Genomic DNA, 18,829 nt, shown 5'->3' with positions numbered 1-18,829 from the left:
GTTAGGCGCAACAATAAAAGGGGTCTCTCCCCAACATGGCCACTGCCCAAGTGTGCGTGGCGCCACCGTGCTGTGCTGGTTTTATGCACTGGGAAAACTGCGAGAGGGGCTCGACGGCAGTCACAGTAGCACCTTCCTGCTGTGTGGCCGCGAGCAGGCAAAGCCCCTCTGCCCCCGGCGGCCACACTCGGGTTGCTTCGCAACAAAGCCTGCCACTCGCTTCCCCCTTGGCATGGAGGAGGAGGTGGAACTGAGCTGCCAGCCGTCACTGCTGTAGTTGCAATGGTCAATTCTTTTTCCGTAGCAGCACAACACACAAGACCTCCACCTTGCCTACCATCCCACCTTTCCCGAGTCATCAAATCTCTTGTGCACCAAGATGCCTCACACGCTGCTGTCTTCTGACAAAACAATTTTTAATCTACCCCGTGCAGAAAAAGGAAGGCTACCCTGGCCTTCAGGTAACCATGCAGCGCTCATTTTCTCCCCACAGACATAGCCCAGTGGCGGTCAGTCCACTGAAATGATCTCTCCCTCCTTCCCTGGTTTCTAACGGCCTCGGCTGTGAATGCCAACCGACTTGTGCACACATGAACCATCTGCGACGCCAGGGCCAAGGTTCCCCCGCAGCCACAGCACGACGTGGTCCACAAAAACCATGCAGGGCAGTCTGGGGTTCCTGCTCCGATCCGTGGCTTCCGTGCCCCTCGGCTGGCTTGGGAGACTGTGCACTTGCGAAGCTGGCATTCTGGGATCGGGCACCGGCGGCTCCCTTCCAGTGGCTCAAGGCAGAGCCCTGCTTGGCCGCCCCTCTGACTGCCCTGTGGCTCTTCCAGAGCAGTCGGTCGGGGCCACCTCTCACCCACGCGTCGCACCAAAAAGCAGCTCGGTGGCAGGGCAGAGGGGAAAGCTGCACGACAAGCGGCCACGTCCAGCAGAACTTCTCCCGTCCTTTCTTTGCACGCTGCACGGGCACCACGACACTGCCGCCCGCCGCAATCCTGTTGCCAGAGCCCTCCCCCCGCACGAGTACTTTGCGAGTAAATGACGCCGTTATTCCTCGAGAGCAGTTCCACTGTCCACCGTGGCATTGGCATACTGCCCAAGGGCCACAACTAGGGCATGCAGGTCGGGGCACTACTACGAGGTTGGCGTCAGGTTGTGCGTGGAACTACGTCGCCAGAGCTCAAAGTAGAACGTGGTGTGCCAGCGGACGACATCGCACCCGCAGGTGCGCAACCACTCACCCTGGCACCAAGCTTTACCCGAGGGTAACAACACTGCTGAAAAACAGGTTTTGTTTGTCCCGAAGTTATAAGCGGGTGAGCTCACATATTCCAGATGCACACAGGGAATGTTGAACCTTGCCCAGCTTCCGAAAGAGACGCTGGCATTTTTAGATATTTTATTTGCAATGTTTGGCTCAACGTGCTCTGGCTCGGCTACCGGGCAAAAAGCGTGCCTTTGCGGGCATCACTCTTCTTTTAGCAAAAAGAAAAGGCGGGGTTGCAACACAAAGAGCTTCCTCAGCACAGTCTTGCTGACTCCGTGCCGTGCAGGTACAATGGAGGCGATGCACTGACCTTCAGGTGGTAACTGTAGCTAAGAAACCCGCTGCTCCTCCCCGACTAGTGCATTTCCGCTGGTGATGCATGCTGGGCATGCTTCAACAAAGCACTGGTGTCTATCTTCGCCACCAGTACATGATATACCGACCACTGAATAACCCATAACGGCCCAACCGCATGGACGCAGAATCGGCAACACACTGATACGCAGGAGAGGGCAAGTAAACAGGAGACCGGTAAAGTTGCGTATCAGCCGCTGCGTCGACTTGCGTTGCTGGACACGTTTGTACGAACGCTGCCATTTTTTTCACGTTATTTTTGATCGTTTATATGAGCAGTTGTTTTTGCTTGTCAAAATGCAGTCATCAGGACCGTAGCTTTGTCATAAAGAAAAAACACTCGCCTGTCTTTACTGATTGCTAAGAATGTTTTCCAGTCAATTTATAAATGCTGCGAAATGTATCTCAAGCCATCACCATCAAATCTTCACAAGAAAGACAGCATAATAAGCAAAAATGCACATCAAATAACTACTTTCCTTGCTACTTGATTTCCTTCCTTGACATTACGTATTGCATGCTTCATGAATTCAAAGCGCAAACTGAAACAAGTTCAGCACTGCCTCGCTACTGAGGTTAGTGTCGGACATCACTCGTAGATCGAAAGGCACAAAGGACAGACCCTCACCGGGGGGGGGAACCAGCTAAGAGGAGGTCCTGCCAAGATTCGAACCACGGACCTTCAAACCAGATGCTGAGCACTTAATCCCTCGGCCACTTCCTCCAAGCATGCATGGAGGGCCCCAATGCGGTATACTAACCGAGGTCATCTGCAAACGCTGGATGTGTCTACTTTTGGCTGTGTACGAGAAATTCTGGCTCTGATATCACACTTCTTTCTCACGTGCCAATTTTGCAGACAAGGCCAATTATGCTAGTACAGTGTAACCTCGTTACGACAGATCTGCTTACAGCAGATATTTGGATACAACATACTGATTTGCAATGCTTGGTTGGTCTTCCTATCTGTGCCATTGATTAAACTTCCTTCACTGCAGATTCTGTTACAACATACATTCGGATATAACAGACCAGTTTGAAATGCTAACAAGTCCACCTTTGCATCTCTAAAGTGGACTTTTCAAGTGCAGGCAACCAACCATTCATTTGTTAGGTACGTTTTCAGAGTTTTTGCTTCTACCTCACAGTTGTGATCAAACGAAAACAGTTTGAAACAATTACAAATAATTGTGAATTAACAGAAGTGAAACTTCTTGCATCCACTTGCAGTATGCATAAGTGTGATGTCATGGCAATCAAGTGATAGGATTTAGAATTTAAGTGTTATAGTGCAACAGATAAGATGCTTATATATGAAAGGTAACATCATTGAAACAAAAAAATGTATGCCCTCATACATTATAGCTGGCTAAATCTCCAAGCTTAGCCATGAGATCTTTACTTGCATTTCATTTATATTCATGTGAAGACAATAGAAATGCAACTGTAGGTTGAAGAGACGAGAAAGAGAGTAATAATAGTATGAGTGAATCAAAAGTTTGAGAAGGTGCCATACAACAGGAGCCCAGCAAATGTAAAAAGAGTCGTTCATGTGATTTTGTGATGTGCTTCACAATGTCACAAGAGGATGAAACTGCTGACAAACCCAAGTCATCCTGAAGTTTTGTTGGCCTAAAATACCAACCTGTTTAAGTTGTACCTGAATCTTGAGAAATGACCAGCATACTTTTATTGTGTGATTTGTTTTTGACAGTTGAAAAGTTCAAACTCTTGTTATAACAGACTTCATCCATGATTCCGTAAAAGTCTGTAGTAACAGTTTTTGGATTGTTCATACTTCTTTTATAGCAGACTGAAATCACGATCACTATCATGGTCTGTTATAACGAGGTTGTACTGTACTACAAGCCAAAGCTCCCTTATTATTTCACTTAAGAAACACTATCGCAGATACCCGATCTGCCCTACACAACCCACGCTAGCCACAAATAGAACGAAATGAGCTAGAATTCTGGCACTGATAATGCTTGTTTTGTCACGCAATGATCTTGCAGAGAAGCCACGTCGTGCCAATACTACAAGCTTCCTCATTTCACTCATTAAAAGCTGTCGCAGATGCCCGATCCCCTCGATGCAAGCCAAGCCAGCCACGAATGGAATATGCGCTGTCGAACAAAAGCAGCTTGCAATTCTGTCTCAAGAGAGCTGACTGCCAGAAGAGAAAAGGAAATGTATTAGTATTTTCTGCTAAGCGAAACTACCCCGAACCCCGAGATGGCAAGGAAGCCAGGACGCTGCTGCCCGCTTTCCGATGCTTCCCGACACTATGTCAACACTGATATCTGGTGAGCCTAGAGGTTGGCGGTGCACGTGCATCAGCTTGCGTCTCCATGCATTTTGGTCATGCACGCTGACGCGCATCAATGCGGGACGACGTGTCAAAACACAAAAAATTCGATGCATATGGTTGCGGTGAGGCGCTCACTCACGTGTGCTCGGTCTTTTTTCTCGGTATTTCTTTCTGGTAACGCTATATGGTGGGACTAAAAACCTCACAGACAAAACAGAAGTGTGGTTCATCTGAAAGACTGCCTCGTTAGAATCATACTGGCACCGCTTCTGGCATCAACTTCGCTCAAATGAGCTGCACAACTGGAAAGAAAGAGAATGGCCACGTGATTCACTCTTTCATTTCTCGCACTAGAACCGATGACGTAGTGATTGGCTGAGGCCGGAAAATGCAAACGCATGTGCAGCAGGGCTTGCAGACTGAGCTAGTATTGCTTAGATGCAATGCATTTTCATTTTATAGCTGTAAGATTGGTGGGGTAAACAATGGAAATTGCACAAAACATAGAAGTACCAGCCATGCCTGTTAGTTGTAGCTGCACAGCACTCTGGCGCTTTGGGGTTGTCTCGCACGACACGGGCCGGTTGGTGTGAGCGACATTGTCTTGCGTGACCGCTTGTCGAGAATACCCCATGTTTCACACAATGATTCCTACCTGCCGCAACAAAAACAAGCCAGGTGACAAATACGGTCAAACGAAGCTCCTGCTCAGTGTGGAGGCGCTATCTAGGGGGACTAATGGTAATGGTCAAAAAGGGCCTTCCGCCAGCCGCTGCAGAGTAAACGGCGTACTAACGTGCGCTCGAACACCTGTCCTTGTTACATCATCACAGACATCATGAAACACGATTTGGAGGGAGAACCAAAATTCTAACTTAAATTCATTAATTTCTCAGTGAACGAAGCATCGTTTGCTGCCGGACAAGTGCTCGGGGCACTATAAAACATGGAATCTTTTGAGCAAAACAAACTTTTATTTTGTCTGCATGGCCTCTTTAAACGGCTCTGCTGTTAAAGGTGCATAGTGCGGCGAGGAAACTGGGGTCACGGCATGGCAGATCATCTCGTGAACATCCACTGGGGAGTGCACATTCACTAATGTAGCAATGGCCTGCAAATGCAGAGCAGTGCCAAATTAGGTGGTTTAGGTCCGTGAAGGATGTCTCTGAACAGTGCGGGCAACGTGGGGGTGCCGACTTTCCAGGGTGAATCCATTTTGAGAAGATGTGAGGGTTGAGAGCAGCACTGGCACAAGTCTCGTTAATGAGCATCTCGGCTGGGCTCCGTGAGATACCCTCGCCGGGCGCTTGACGAGCCTGGTCTGGCTGCAGGAGGTGGGCAAGTCTGGTGGACAGGAGGCCTGGTTCAACTCCCCAACAGCAGTTTTGGAGCCGCCGAGGATATCAGTGCAGGAAGGCAGTGGAGAAGAGATGCAGCAGCCATGCAGCTCGGCTTCAGTGGGAGGCTCTGGAGAGCGTGTATGTTTTGCAACGGAGCCATCAAAGTCGGGTCACGCTGGACAATGCCACGCGAGGCCCGTTTGGTGCTGGTCCGGTTTGGAATCGGTGCGGATGTCAATTCCATCTGAAAGCTTTGCAGGGCCTTTTGGCATGCTGATGTGGAGCTGTCGGAAGGGGCCTCTCCCTGCAGGGGGCAGGCAGTACCCGACTCGGGGGTGGTGGCAACATAGTTTGAGAATCCCACGCACCCTGGCTCGTAAGAGACTGGCGTTGAGACCTCCTAATGCGCATCCCATACACAACACGGCAAGTTCTTGAGAAAGGTTTCTACCAACGACTTGGGGCCTGCTTGCATTCCTTACATGCAAAGCCATGGTGGAAAAACAGGCCCCTCTGTGGCGGGCTCACTTGGGGAACTTCAGGCTTAGCACGCAGCAGTTATTTGCCACTTTCACCAGCAACATGGGTGGGGATCCGTCGAAGAAGCCTTCACCACACCACCATTCCTTTTCCCTAGAGTTCAGCCTGGTGAGCAGCGACAAGCTGTAGCGACCACAGCCGTGTCACGTCGGTTTGTGCTTACGGCTGTCGCACACATGCAGCATATATGCCTGCAGAAAAGGCTGCTTCCTGCTTTGGGGTAGTGCTATCCACACCTTGCGAGCGACACGGTAAATCTACACACTTGACGAAGCTCGTACGATGGATGGTGGAGATCTACAATGGTCCCTGCAAAGACAGCACAAATGTCAACGAGAGTCGCCTGGAATAAGCTAGCCGAAGCACCAGCATCTTCTACCAGCCGAGCCAGAGGCACTGCTCGGCTGCAGCCTTCGATGGCGGTGCTGCTGCCGCGTCACAGCCAGCCTCACAGCAGCCAGTGTTACACGACGACGGCAGGAATGCACAGTTGAGAGAAGGCATCTTTGACGGCATGTTTGCAGCACGGCCCCTGCAGTGGTGATATGTGGCACACATGGTCGTGAATGTTGGAGGCAGAGCCCTGGTGAGGGGGCTCGCTCACTGGTACCAGCGGCGGGGGTCACAGTGGCAGCCGGCGTGCTCGGCCTTGACGTGGCACACGGGGTGCACCAGCTTGAGGTTGTCCGTGGTGAAGAGCAGCCGATAGAAGTAGTCGGCGTTGAGGGCCCGGCCGCGGGCCTCCCGCACGGCCTGGCCCAAGCTGGGCAGGACGGACCTCGACCGCTCCACCCTGCGCAGCACAACAGGGCCGGGGGGAGGAAAGGCTGCTGCTTGACTGCCGCTTCCCCCACACCTTAGGAGTGGAGTTCCCCACTCGCCTGTGGTCCAGGTTCCAGGTGCTGAAGAGGACCAGCTGCTCGCGGCTGGAGTACGGGTTGATGGCGTGCCGCGTGCCCGCCCCCGCGGCCGGGCACAGCGGGCTGCTGAAGGGCCCCTGGCAGCCGAAGTGGCCGTCCCCGAGGCAGAGCGCGCCTGGCTCGCCGCGCACAAAGTAGTGGCCGTTGTGGTCGCTCCGCCTCAGCCGCTGCAGGAACTCCCCAAACAGCTGCTGCACCCATCCCTGGCCGCCTTCGCCCAGCCGCTTCTGCATCTCCTCCTTGGACTGCAGCAGCAGGGGCCCCCAGCAGGGACAGCGCAAATGAAGGACACACGAGATAAGAGGGGACACACACTGCCCACCAGAAGAGACCGCCATTGAGCATTTATACCGACATCCAGACATGCGCAACGACAACTCCAGCAGAACAGCCAAACGCATTGCTGGGCATGTTGGCGCATGCCTGTCCCAAAAATTAGAGCACGATAAGCACAGCGGGGAATCCTGCTTCTCCTCTGCCACTCTATCCGTCACGCTCGAATGTTTAGAAGATAATTCAGCCTTGCCCCAGCACATGCAATCTTTGGATCTGCGCTCGTGCAAGCATGCAATTATCATTGCCTGCCATAAGCAACCAACAGGGCTGTTCTGGCTGGTACTCAATTCTAATGTCCACCTGATCTTGGGACATATTATCGGGGAAAAAAAGGTGCACATAAGAACTGAGTAATTATGTACTTCCAGGCCGCAGATGCTGGTCTGGCTCAGGGGTGCATCTCACTGCTCTTGAGTATACAGGGTGTTTCACCTAACTTTAGCCAGAGCTTAAAAATATTTCGCTATGATGACGCAACAAAATGCATGTTGCTAACTTTTCTATGCCGTTTCTCACGCTATTTTTGGTATGTTGCTTAATCAGATAATTCGCCAATTTCAATAAGCTAACTTTCGAACCAATGAAGCTAGGCAAAAGATCCCAACTATAAAGTTGCAGAGCGGTATTCAAAACCTCAGAATAAACACTTACTGTCTCTCTATCCATAGGTATAAGTGTTTTTCAGCATACTGAAGATACCCACAAAATACAAAAACATACCACGTGACGTGCCGGCTCGTGTGCCTTTATTGCAATGCTCCCAAACGTTGTGCGCACAAACTGCCGTAGGAGCACGGCTGCTGAAAAATGACACCATCTTCCCGTAGGGGAACCCTGAGTAGTATGCAAAGCAGCCATGGGGTCAATTCAAGTGCCCATTAGTTTTCAGTTCATCGTTTCCGTTAGGTTGAGGTACGTAGCTACCGTTATATTTACCGTTTGGTTTCCATGGTAACTACCACACTTTTCACTTACCGGAACTACGAAATGGGAAGTTGCGTTGAGCCCATGGCTGTTTCGCATACTACTCAGGGTTCCCCTACAGGAAGTTGGTGCGATTTTATTGGATGCGACGGGGCTATGTCCCTCCCTTGTCGTTGTGGCGCCGTCCACACCCCCACTGCGCATGCTCGGCTTGCTGAACGCCCGCTGGTGGCTTGCCCTCTAACGGCTCCTGGAGCGACAGTGTTGCCGGTGTCTTCCTGGGCCGGCCCGAGATGAGCTGAGCATGCGCAGTGGGGGTGTGGACGGCGCAACAACGACAAGGGAGGGACATAGCCCCGACCATGAGATGCTGGAGCGACAGTGTTGCCGGTGTCTTCCTGGGCCGGCGGATGGAGGGACGACGGAGCCGAGCGCAAGAGATGCTTTGCATCTAAAAGTGACGGGGCAGATGAGGAACCTATTGATTCCGGCAGGACAAGCGATAACCGCTGCGTCTGCTTATCGCTATTGGTGATCTGTCACGAGAGAAGCACATCGCTGGCACAGATGGCACAGCCAATGCCTACGTTGCTACCCTGTAGCCTTTTAAGCTGCAGCGTGCCTATGGCAGTTGGTGCGCGGAACATTTGGGAGCACTGCAACCAACACGCGCAAGCCGGCACATCATGTGGTAAATTTTTGTATTTTGCGGGCATCTTCATTAAGATGAAAAACACTAATACTTAATGGCCAGAAAGACAGAAACTGTTTATTCTGACATTTTGAATACCGCTCTGCAACTATCTAATTGGGATTTTTTTCCTAGCTTCGTTGGTTCGAAAGATGGGTAATTTAAAATCACTAATGAACTAATTAGGCAAAATACAAAAAATATGTGAGAAACTACATACAAAAGTGAGCAACATGCATTTGGTTGTGTCGTCTTAGAGTGCATAGAAGTATTTTTAAAGTCTGGCCAAAGTTTGGTGAAACACCCTATATACTTCGACCAGCATGTTTTTGGATGACAACTTGAGTGCCCAACAGTTGCTGCCGGTGATGGATTCAAGAAACGGTTTCATTTTAAATACCGACCTGTGGGTGATCACTGTTCCAGATTCAAGAGACTGGATGACCACGAAAGTTTTGTGGTTTCATTGCTATATACCAGATGGAAAAACAGCTTAGATGTACTGGTGCGTCAGTGGGCTGGAAGCATTTGTAAGGAATTGTATGACATGGAGAAAAACAGGGTTGTCCAGCTCAACGGCCACCCTTGCACCCGGCACGGTCCTGGTGGACGGACAGGAAGAAGCCCATCAGCCCACACTGGGTCAAGCTGCCCACAGCCCCCGTTCGAGGGGTGCGCCCTTCCCCTGGACACTTCCCACCACGCTGGGATGCAGGCCCCCCGTGTCGCCAAGATTGCTCAGGGCGCACTGCACGCGGAGGTGGGCCGGAAGATTACAGCACACTGCACTGTAATGCGGTTTACTCACATGGCAAAAGGAATGGCGATGACGAAGCAGTATTGACAAGCAGCGAAAGCGGGACGCTCAAGCTATTGGTAATTGTACGGAGTTTCGCTTGGTATTCTTGCCCAGCTTGATCTTCCTTCACTACAGTATATGCAAAAAAAACCTCTCTACTGACACGCTGCCATCAGCTTTCTCGTGGGTGAAGCAACCCCCTTGCAAATGCACACTCTGCCTTTGCACCACCAGCAATCTGTAAATTCCACCGTGGTGCCTATTCAAGCCACGATCGCTCGCCGCAGACGACAGGCATGCTCCACGCAGAAGCGTACAGACAGAAACATGAAGCTCGGCACGAGAAATGGTGTACTGGCCCTCGCCTTCCCCGCAAGAGTGAACGACTTCACCAAGCACAACTGGTCTGGGCCCCTCGAGGCTTTCTCCAACATTCGTCCCAAGTTTCTCTCCCACCACAGAGGAGGCGAAACGGCCCACTGCTTCAGGCAGGGGCGAGCAACCCAAAAATGTCACAATGAAGACCATTGTGGACTATAGGGACTGGAACCTGGAGTTAGCCGCGCGACACCAGCACCACTTTTTTGCCGTAGTGGCGGAAAACGGAAGTTGTGGACGGAAGCCGTCTCGCCCGCAACTGGCGGCGGCACGGCTCGGTTGACCCAGTCACTGGGCGTGCGGGTGCTGCCTTCGTGAGTCCAGAATGCGATGAAAAGCGTAAGCTACACCTTTTCGACAACACGACACCTGAGATGGCCGAGCTGATAGCCATTCAGAAAGCTGTTCAGTGGCTAGAAACGCAAGGACGTTTCAAAGAATCGGTGATTCTTACAGACGCGATCAATGTCCTACGCCGTCTCAAACGACCAGATGAAACCTCCGAGGTCATCTTAAATATCCGGCAACGCGTCAGCACGCTGCGGACCCGTGGACGTCTTGTGACCTTTTTCTGGATACCGGCTCACGCGGGAATCTCAGGCAATGGCAAGGCCCACGCACTTGCGCAACAAGCCGCAAGGGACACATCAACTGGGAAAAGCGGCATCACCCGGGTTTACCCCTTCTCTTCTGAGCATGGACATTCTCCTGAGCTTCTTTGGGTCATAGTGCCATCACCTGCATCTCAGGATGAGCAGACGGATGAGAACTGTGTAAACAAAGCGGAGGAACCTTCACCTACTTCGAGCTCGGAATTTTACACCCGCTGCAAGGTGGAAAGGAAGTTGCAACTACGAGCGTCTCTAGGAGTGAAGCGTCCAGTCATACCTCAGCATTGGCCCCGGAAATGGCACCCAATCGTTCACAGGATTAGAACTGGATCGGCAAGAACCCCACACTTTCGCGCCACAAGATTCGGCAGCCTAGATGACCCCGAGTGTTCGCGGTGCTCAGCCAATAATGACATTGCACACATCCTGTGGGACTGTCCTCGTTTTGCCGACTGTCGCGAACAAGCCTCCTTGCCATTCGAATTAACGCTTTTGTCTTATACATAAATTAAATTCATTCACTTGTTTTGCTTCTTGCTACTTTGTTACGCGTGGTTGATATGCCGCGTGGAGCAACGTAGCACCAACACAATAATGTACCAGGACGGTAAACATACCTATGGGGAGTGGAGGTAAACATACCTCCACTCCCCCTCCCCCACCATAGATGCAGTCGAAGTTTGCTCAAATTCAATCCGATTTTCCTGCGTTCGCCCCATCTGTAACGAGCTCTTTTTTCTATGTCTCTTTGCCACGAATTAACAGCCCGAAAAAAAGCAACACACAGCGCCTCAAGAAAGCAAGCAGTGCTTGCTCCAAAGTAGTGCATAGGGAGCGTCGTGCTGCTAGGAGGAAAAGAAACTCGAGCCATCATTGAGAAGAGAGAGTTGTCAATCACGGAGCACCGGAATTTGAAAGGCAGGTGAAGTAGAATTGCAACCTTTTCCAGCAGTCCCCTGATTGCAGTGCCAGACTTTCCTGTAGTGAAATTTGGTATAAACGATTTCATGCTCCAGAGAGTGTGTTGCAAGCCACCGACGAAACGAGTAACGCCTCAGTCACGTGATGTGCCATCCAGGATGACGGTCACCAAGGACACTCGTGGCAACGTCACCCTTTTCTTCGGGAATGCGCGGCGCAACAGCGCCATGATGCGCCCTGCAAGACGTTTCGCAGGGTTAGTATTCTGACGTAACAGCACTATACTTGTTTTCTGCTCCTTACTAGTGCTATGAATGAATGGACACACATGTATCTCAATATAGAGATACCTGTTTGTGTCGTCTCGGTACAACTACTCCCAATTATCTGAATACTGGAGCCACTATTTGTAAACTGTTCCACCATGAAGATAAGGAAATTTTAGGAGAGGCTGTGACCGCCTCTTTCGTGCAACCGGTAACACCATCTAAGGAGTGTTCACTGTTTCTTGTATTTTGCGCCCATTCTTCCTTTGGTTCTCCTTAAGTCACTTCTCGCTTCGCCTTCTCCAAATGTGCCCCTGAACCTGTAGACACTGGTTGGAATTGCTGTGACGTAGGTCTTCGATTGATCGGTGCTTCACCACGCCACCATTGCCACAACGCCAATACTAGCGACACCCGAGGGCGTGCTAAGAAACGCGAATACGCCGGATGGATGGGAACTCTCCTAAGCGTTTCTCGATGATATTTTAATAGCCTATAGCCCATTCTGCATGGTGCGAATTTACTTGCGAATTCGCATCTGCGGCACTACTCGAGCGGCAAAACGACCTATTTTGTAGCTTCGGCAGCAACGAAAATCGATCGCATGGATTGTTCTAGCTTGTGCAGCAAAATTACATATTGCCGCACTACCAACGCCCAAGCTGCGAATTCACTTGTGAATTCGCACCATGTGGAGCGGGCTTATGGTACCCTACTTGCATTTACGCAAAGATAATAGATCAATTAATAGATCATATACTAGATCATACTCATTCATACTCATCCGCACACTTTCATTCCAATACTGTGTGAATTTGAGCCATCGACAAATAAGTGGTTATGATTATCATTGTGACGATCGTTCTTCTGCCGCTCCGCCAGACATCTTGTATCCCATCAGATGACTTAGCTTTGAGGCGCACCTCATTCGACCGTTACAGTATACCGTATTTACTCGCATTATTTGCGCCCTCACATAATTTGCGCACCCTAAAGTTTTTTTTCCGAGTTTAGAGAAGAAAAATTTTACTCGCATATTTTGCGCTCCCTGTCTCGCCCAAGAGAACCCATTGGCACGTGCGCACAAACAAGCACGCTTTGGACGGCGGCATGGCGCATGGGAGAGTAGTGATGCACGATGCTGCGCGCCAATAGTCCCTTCATTCTTTTCTCACTTCTTCCCTTCTCCATGTCTGGGTGCGCCTCCACTCCGCCCCTCCGTGACGGAGCACAGGTGAGGAGGAACATCCAGGCGCCCTACCCGGCTACATTCCCCTGCTCTGCCCTTCCCGGCACATGCACATCCTTCCTCTCGTCCTTCCGCTGTGAGTCGAAACTGCTCGAGTGTGTGCCTTTCTCCTCCTTTCCTTTCTTTTGCGCCGTGAGAACTCGCACACAACATGCACAAAGGCAGACGCGGAGTCGGAAGCACTAATTTCTGCATCGGAGGTGTGAGAGGGCGTATCAGCCCTGCCGCGGTGTCGCCTTGCCGCCTCTTCTTTCCTGCGTTCGTGCTGCGAGAGAATCCTCTGCCTCTTTCCTGCGTGCGCGCTGCGACGGAATCCTCCCTTTGTGTTCACGTTTTGCCGTCGCCGTCAGTCAGACACCTTTTGCTACAGTAGCGATGGGCTACAATAACTATACGGCGAAATTCAAACTCAGTGTCATTGAGTTTGCTGAGAAAAAAGGGAACCGTGCCGCCGCAAAGCACTTCAACGTGAACGAGAGCCACGTGCGGTATTGGAAGAAGCAGAAGAGTTCCCTCCAAAATACCAAACCTGGAAGGAGGGCGTTTCGGGGACCAAAGCAAGGAAAGTTTCCTGCCGTGGAAGAAGAGCTGTTGAAGTATGTTCGACAGATGAGGTCGTCCTGTCTTGCCGTGTCGTGCGAGATGCTACAGTTTGAAGCAAGGAAGATTGCGCATGAGAAAGGGATCCCTGCTGCGGCATTCAAGGCGAGCAGAGGCTGGGTGACGCGCTTCATGAGACGCCACCAACTGTCTCTCAGACGGAGAACGACCCTTTGCCAGCGGTTACCGCAGGACTACGAGGAGAAAATTGTGTTGTTTCACCGCTTCGTGATTGGATTACGCCGAACGGGGAACTTCATCATGTCCGAGATTGGGAACGCTGACGAAACGCCACTGACGTTCGACATGCCGCCCAACACCACAGTGAGCGAGAAAGGCGTCTCGTCTGTGCCCATCAAGAACACTGGCTGAGAAAAACAACGCTGCACGGTGATGCTTGCCGCGACAGCGGATGACCGCAAACTCCCGCCCTTCGTCATCCTCAAGAGGAAGACAGTGCCCAAAATGAAGCTGGGGGCCCGCATTCACATCCGTGCTCAAGAAAACAGGTGGATGAACGAGGAGCTGATGCAGGAATGGATCGACGCTGTCTGGGGCAAGAGACCAGGGGCTTTGCTGCGACTACCATTGCTGTTGGTGCTCGACAGCTTCAAAGGGCACCTTGTAGAGAGTGTGAAGGAGAAGTTGTGCGACATGCGGACCTACCTGGCCATTATTCCGGGTGGCCTAACATCTGTCCTGCAGCCCTTGGATGTGTCGGTCAACAAACCCTTCAAGGACTACGTGCGCAAGATGTACGTCGAGTGGATGGCCAGCGGAGAGCACGGGATCACTCCCACTGGGAGGATAAAGCGACCGCCACTGGAGACGGTCTGCGAGTGGATCGTGGCAGTGTGGGACATGGTCTCACCCAGCATCGTGGAGCACAGCTTCAAAAAGACGGGGCTGTCGAATGCACTCGACGGAACTGAGGACGATGCGCTTTGGGAGGGCAGTGATGGCAGCTGTGACGATGACTCGGAATCGGATTTCTCGACGAGCGATTACGACTAGACCACAACCAGACTGGACTTTTGTAGGTACTTTTGACTGTGTACTTTCAACTACTTTTCTGTGTACTTTTGATTGTGTACGCATTTAAATAAAAGAGTATCGTTCGCTTTTGCTATCATACTCGATTTTCTCTTATTTGTATAGTCCGCGTTAGGACCGTTTACACGTTATTTTGGACTTTTCACAATATACCCACGTAATTTGCGCACCCCCTTTTTGAGGCCCTAAATTCGCGAAAAAAAGTGCGCAAATTACGCGAGTAAATACGGTATATGTTCAAACCCGACTAACTTTTTTTGCAGAGGCTGAGAAAAATTAGCCCCTATTTAGAAAAAACCCCGTAGAAATATTTTCTGGGGTGGACTGAGAGCAACATGTGTGAGGCTCTCACTGTGTTCCCTCCTCGCCCTTGTGTTACTTTACCATCGCACCCCGCATGGGCCAACTACATTACAAGCGGTCAGCGCGAACCTTGTGCAAGCCATGCATCGGCTCGGAGTGTTCTGTGAAGGCCGCATTACCTTGGGTACACAAGCGGCTGCCCCATAAATGCTTCACTTATCATTACTATTTTATTTTATGAGCAATAATATGAGATTATGATCGAAACTGCGTAGCATATGTAATACAACTCTCAAACGGCAGATAAAATTATGTTTGGAGCGAATGATATTTGCTCTAAATGTCAATAATTCAGCGCTACACGACAACATGGAAGGACATTAGAGGCGAATGATATTTAGCGGCTAACTGAGGTTCGACAGCAGTGGTGTGTCAACAGTGAAGAAAGTTCACTAATACGCCAAACAATTCGGTTTCTAAGAACTGTCAGCAAATGTATTTCCCCCTGATGTTGTTTTTAAAATAAACAAAGACAAACCAGTACTAGCTAAAAAGAAAATCTCGTCCACAATGTGCGCTCTACCCTAATACAGATTTTTCGCGGACTTGTCTCAGCTTACGATGTCTACCGATGTCACCTAAACCGGTGATTTTTCTAATTTTATTTAAAAATTTTCCTTTGTTATCTTTTCAAAAAATAGTTTGTATTAAAATGTTCTAGTCATCTTTAATTTGATACCTCACAAGCCCGAGTGGCATCAATTTGACTTTTAACTCAGTCTGACTCACAAGACTATCTCATGACTACAACTGGGAAGCGATTTTTAATTTGTCCTGCATGATTCCCGTCATCAAGATCTTTAATTTGATCCCTCACAAGCCCCAGTGGCATCAATTCCACTTTTAACCGAATCCATGACTCACGAGACTATCTCATGACTGCAACTAGGAAGCGATTTTAATTTTTTCTACGTGATTCCCCTCATCGAGACCTTTAATTTGATACCTCACAAACCCTAGTGGCATCAATTTCACTTTTAACTCAATCTATGACTCACGTGACTATCTGATGACTATAGCTAGGAGACGATTTTTAATTTGTCTCGCATGGTTCCACACACCGAGCCCTTTAATTTGATACCTCACAAGGCCTAGTGGCATCACTGACATTTAACCCAGTCTGACTCACGAGACTATCTCATGACTACAACTGGGAAGCGATTTTAATTTGTTCTACGCGATTCCCCTCATCGAGACCTTTAATTTGATACCTCACGAGCTCTAGTGACATCAATTTGACTTTTAACCCAATCAATGACTAACTAATAATTAGCCTAAATTAGATAATTAATAAAATTAACGAGTGTCGCCCGCATCTAATTTCTGACAAAAAAATGTACGTGTCATATCAGGGCAACGAGCGGTTGCACTTTTAAGCCACACGGAAACACGCGTGCTCACGCCAGGGCATGTGCAGACCATTTTTGCAATTTTCTTCCGCGGGTGGCGCTGTTGAACGGCGCCAGCAGCGCCATCTATCCCACGTTCGGGCCCCTATAAAGCTTCACAGCTGCAAGAGCGAAGGAGAGGTTACGGAACCTGATGGCCGACATGATAGCGGCCACAATTGACTGCGGGCGGTGCAGTGAAATGCTCACTGGGGCGGCCGTGCCCTTCCTTCTCCCATGACAGATGCCGCCAGCCTCACTGCCCTAGGCCCAGCGCTAGTGGCATCATCTGGCCGCCCTTGGAAGCATAGTTTCCCGTTGTGCCTTGTTCTTGCTCTGTGCCTCGCACAAATGCCTTCCCAGCCCACAGGACACTCCCGATGCACACCAGCTACCGCCACGCCGCTCCTGCTGCCTTGCGCACGCTGAAACTTGTCCTTGGTCCCCTGTGTCCTGCCTTGATCCCGATTGTCCTTGCATGCCCGAACACCTCGTTATATCGCAAGACGTCCCATAGCGCCAAGAAATAGAGGGAGAAAAGCAGGCTCTCCATGGTGAGCAGGGCCGCGTGTGGTACCGACCTTGTAGTAGTAGCCTCTGATCCGAGTCTTGGCCCTTTCTCGTAGAACGGACTTCTTGGAAGTGGCCCGCTTCTCACCTGCCACGAAGAGAGAGAGAAAAAGAGTCCTCCGGGCAAGCGCTAGTGCCACAGCGGGATGTTACGAGGCTGCACGCTGCTCTACTCTGCGGCTGTGGATCGGTGGGGAGGTAGTCCATTTGGGGACATTGGCAACTGCTGCAACGATGCCTCCCACTGGTCGTGGAAGACGCCCAGCCCGTGTAAGCATCGGACTGCCACACTGCAGGGCAGACGTTTGTGCTCACCTTGGAACCAGTGGGGGTCTTCTTCCCTGCTGTCAGCCATGAGCAGATGCGGGGGGCTTTGGAGAGACTGGACGTGGGCCATCATGTGGCTCACCAGCTCGTTCTTCAGGGGCCCCAACGCCTGGCTCAGCTCCTCGGCGCCAGACGCCAGCATCCGCCCAATGCGGCCAATCATCTCCCGTGCCTTCACCTGGCTGTCTGGAAACCGGGGAGACACCAGCATCGGGGACCTGCCCGAGCTCAAAGCTCAGTGCAAAGCAAAACTTTTTGCACTACTAACGTATGCAGGGGGCATACGGGCACAATGGGACCTCTCACTTGGACAATGTGTACCTCACAAAAAAAGAAGAAAAAAAAGCGACTTGTAAGAGGCATGGATATAACACACCAGGAATCGCGTTATAGAATCCAGTTGCAACCCACTTTGGCAGAGTCTAAATCTGAGACTTTTATGGACAATCGCAAAACCAATCAATAGAAGTCTTGACGAAAAAAATACTGTGCTTGCGAGTTTAAGAGCAGTGCAATAAGTATGACAAATTCTTGTGGTGTGGCACCTTCGATGCAACCAGAAACATTTTAAAGCTAATTTATGAGCGGAACTCCTCACATGGACGATAAAAAAAATGCACAATATTAACCTGTGCCCCCAGTTTGAGGCCATTCCCATAGGATTGGTGGTTCACACCTGCAGGGAATGCGGCCACTGTTGTCCAGGGCGCCACCAGGGGTCTCCTCCGCAGGCAGAGGAAGAATCCTCCGGGCTCAAGTGTTGCCCTCAAAACTGTACTTCGCTCTGTCTTCCTCGAAAACTGGCACTCCTGTTCGTAGCTATTACATGGTGCTACGAAGCCACGATACCATGGAAAAAATCTGGAAATGCACTGCCAAAACTACCGTACTTTCTCGTGTAATTTGCAAACTTTTTTTCACGAATTTAGGGCTCCAAAAAAGGGGTGCACACAAAGAAGTCTGAAGTAATGAGTAAACGGTCCTAACACAGAATAAACACTTCAGAGAAAATCAAGCATGATAGCACGAGCAAACAATATTAATTTGCAAGTACTTCTGACCAATCCAATCAGGTAGTGGTCTAGTCCAAATCGCTGGTCGAGAAGTCCAACTCTGAGCCTTTATCACGGCCACCGTCACTGCCTCTAAAAGCGCATCATCCTCGGCTCCGTCCAGCGCGTTCGACAGCCCCGTCCTGTAGAAGCTGTGCTCCACGATGCTGGGCGAGACATCGTGGAGCACTGTGGAGGAGAGACACTGTGAAGGGCACGAGTCCTTGGGGTGCCCCAAAGACCCATGTCCCTCGCTGCCCTGATCCCGTGCTCTCCACTGGCCATCCACTCAGCGTACATCCCTCAATGGTTTGTTGACCTACACATCCAAGAGCTGCAAAAAAGATGTTAGGCCACCCCGGACAACGGCTGTTGAGCACGAACAGCGATGGCAGTCGCAGCAATGGCCCTGGTCTCTTTCCCCAGACATGAGCTCCTCATTCATTCACCCATCTTTTTGCCAGCTTAAATTTGGGCACTGCGGTCCTCGTGAAGATGACGAAGAGCGGGAGTCCATCCGCTGCCACGGCAAGCTCACACTGCAGTGTTGTTTTTTGCAGTCA

The 18,829-nt window shown here is 50.6% G+C and overlaps 1 protein-coding gene across 4 annotated transcripts in view; it reads right to left on the bottom strand.

Moving 5' to 3' along the window:
* Positions 1 to 4,892: 4,892 nt before the first annotated feature.
* Positions 4,893 to 18,829, bottom strand: part of Drep4 (DNA fragmentation factor-related protein 4) — a 30,022-nt gene continuing 16,085 nt past the window's right edge. For all 4 annotated transcript variants that reach the window (XM_077675677.1, XM_077675676.1, XM_077675678.1 and 1 more), the window contains 4 exons: positions 17,203 to 17,400; positions 16,899 to 16,975; positions 6,700 to 6,983; positions 4,893 to 6,611 (listed from right to left, as the gene is read on the bottom strand). In XM_077675677.1, the coding sequence (XP_077531803.1) occupies positions 6,419 to 6,611; positions 6,700 to 6,983; positions 16,899 to 16,975; positions 17,203 to 17,400 (752 nt within the window). In that variant the 3' untranslated portion in view covers positions 4,893 to 6,418. The remainder of the gene's footprint in view (positions 6,612 to 6,699; positions 6,984 to 16,898; positions 16,976 to 17,202; positions 17,401 to 18,829) is intronic.

Source organism: Haemaphysalis longicornis, unplaced genomic scaffold, assembly GCF_048455015.1.
Source record: "Haemaphysalis longicornis isolate Haplotype H1 unplaced genomic scaffold, Haemaphysalis longicornis Haplotype H1 scaffold_7, whole genome shotgun sequence".
Taxonomy (NCBI): Eukaryota; Metazoa; Arthropoda; class Arachnida; order Ixodida; family Ixodidae; genus Haemaphysalis; species Haemaphysalis longicornis.
The sequence above is the reverse complement of the archived record's forward strand: the minus strand, read 5'-3'. Positions and strand labels throughout refer to the sequence as shown.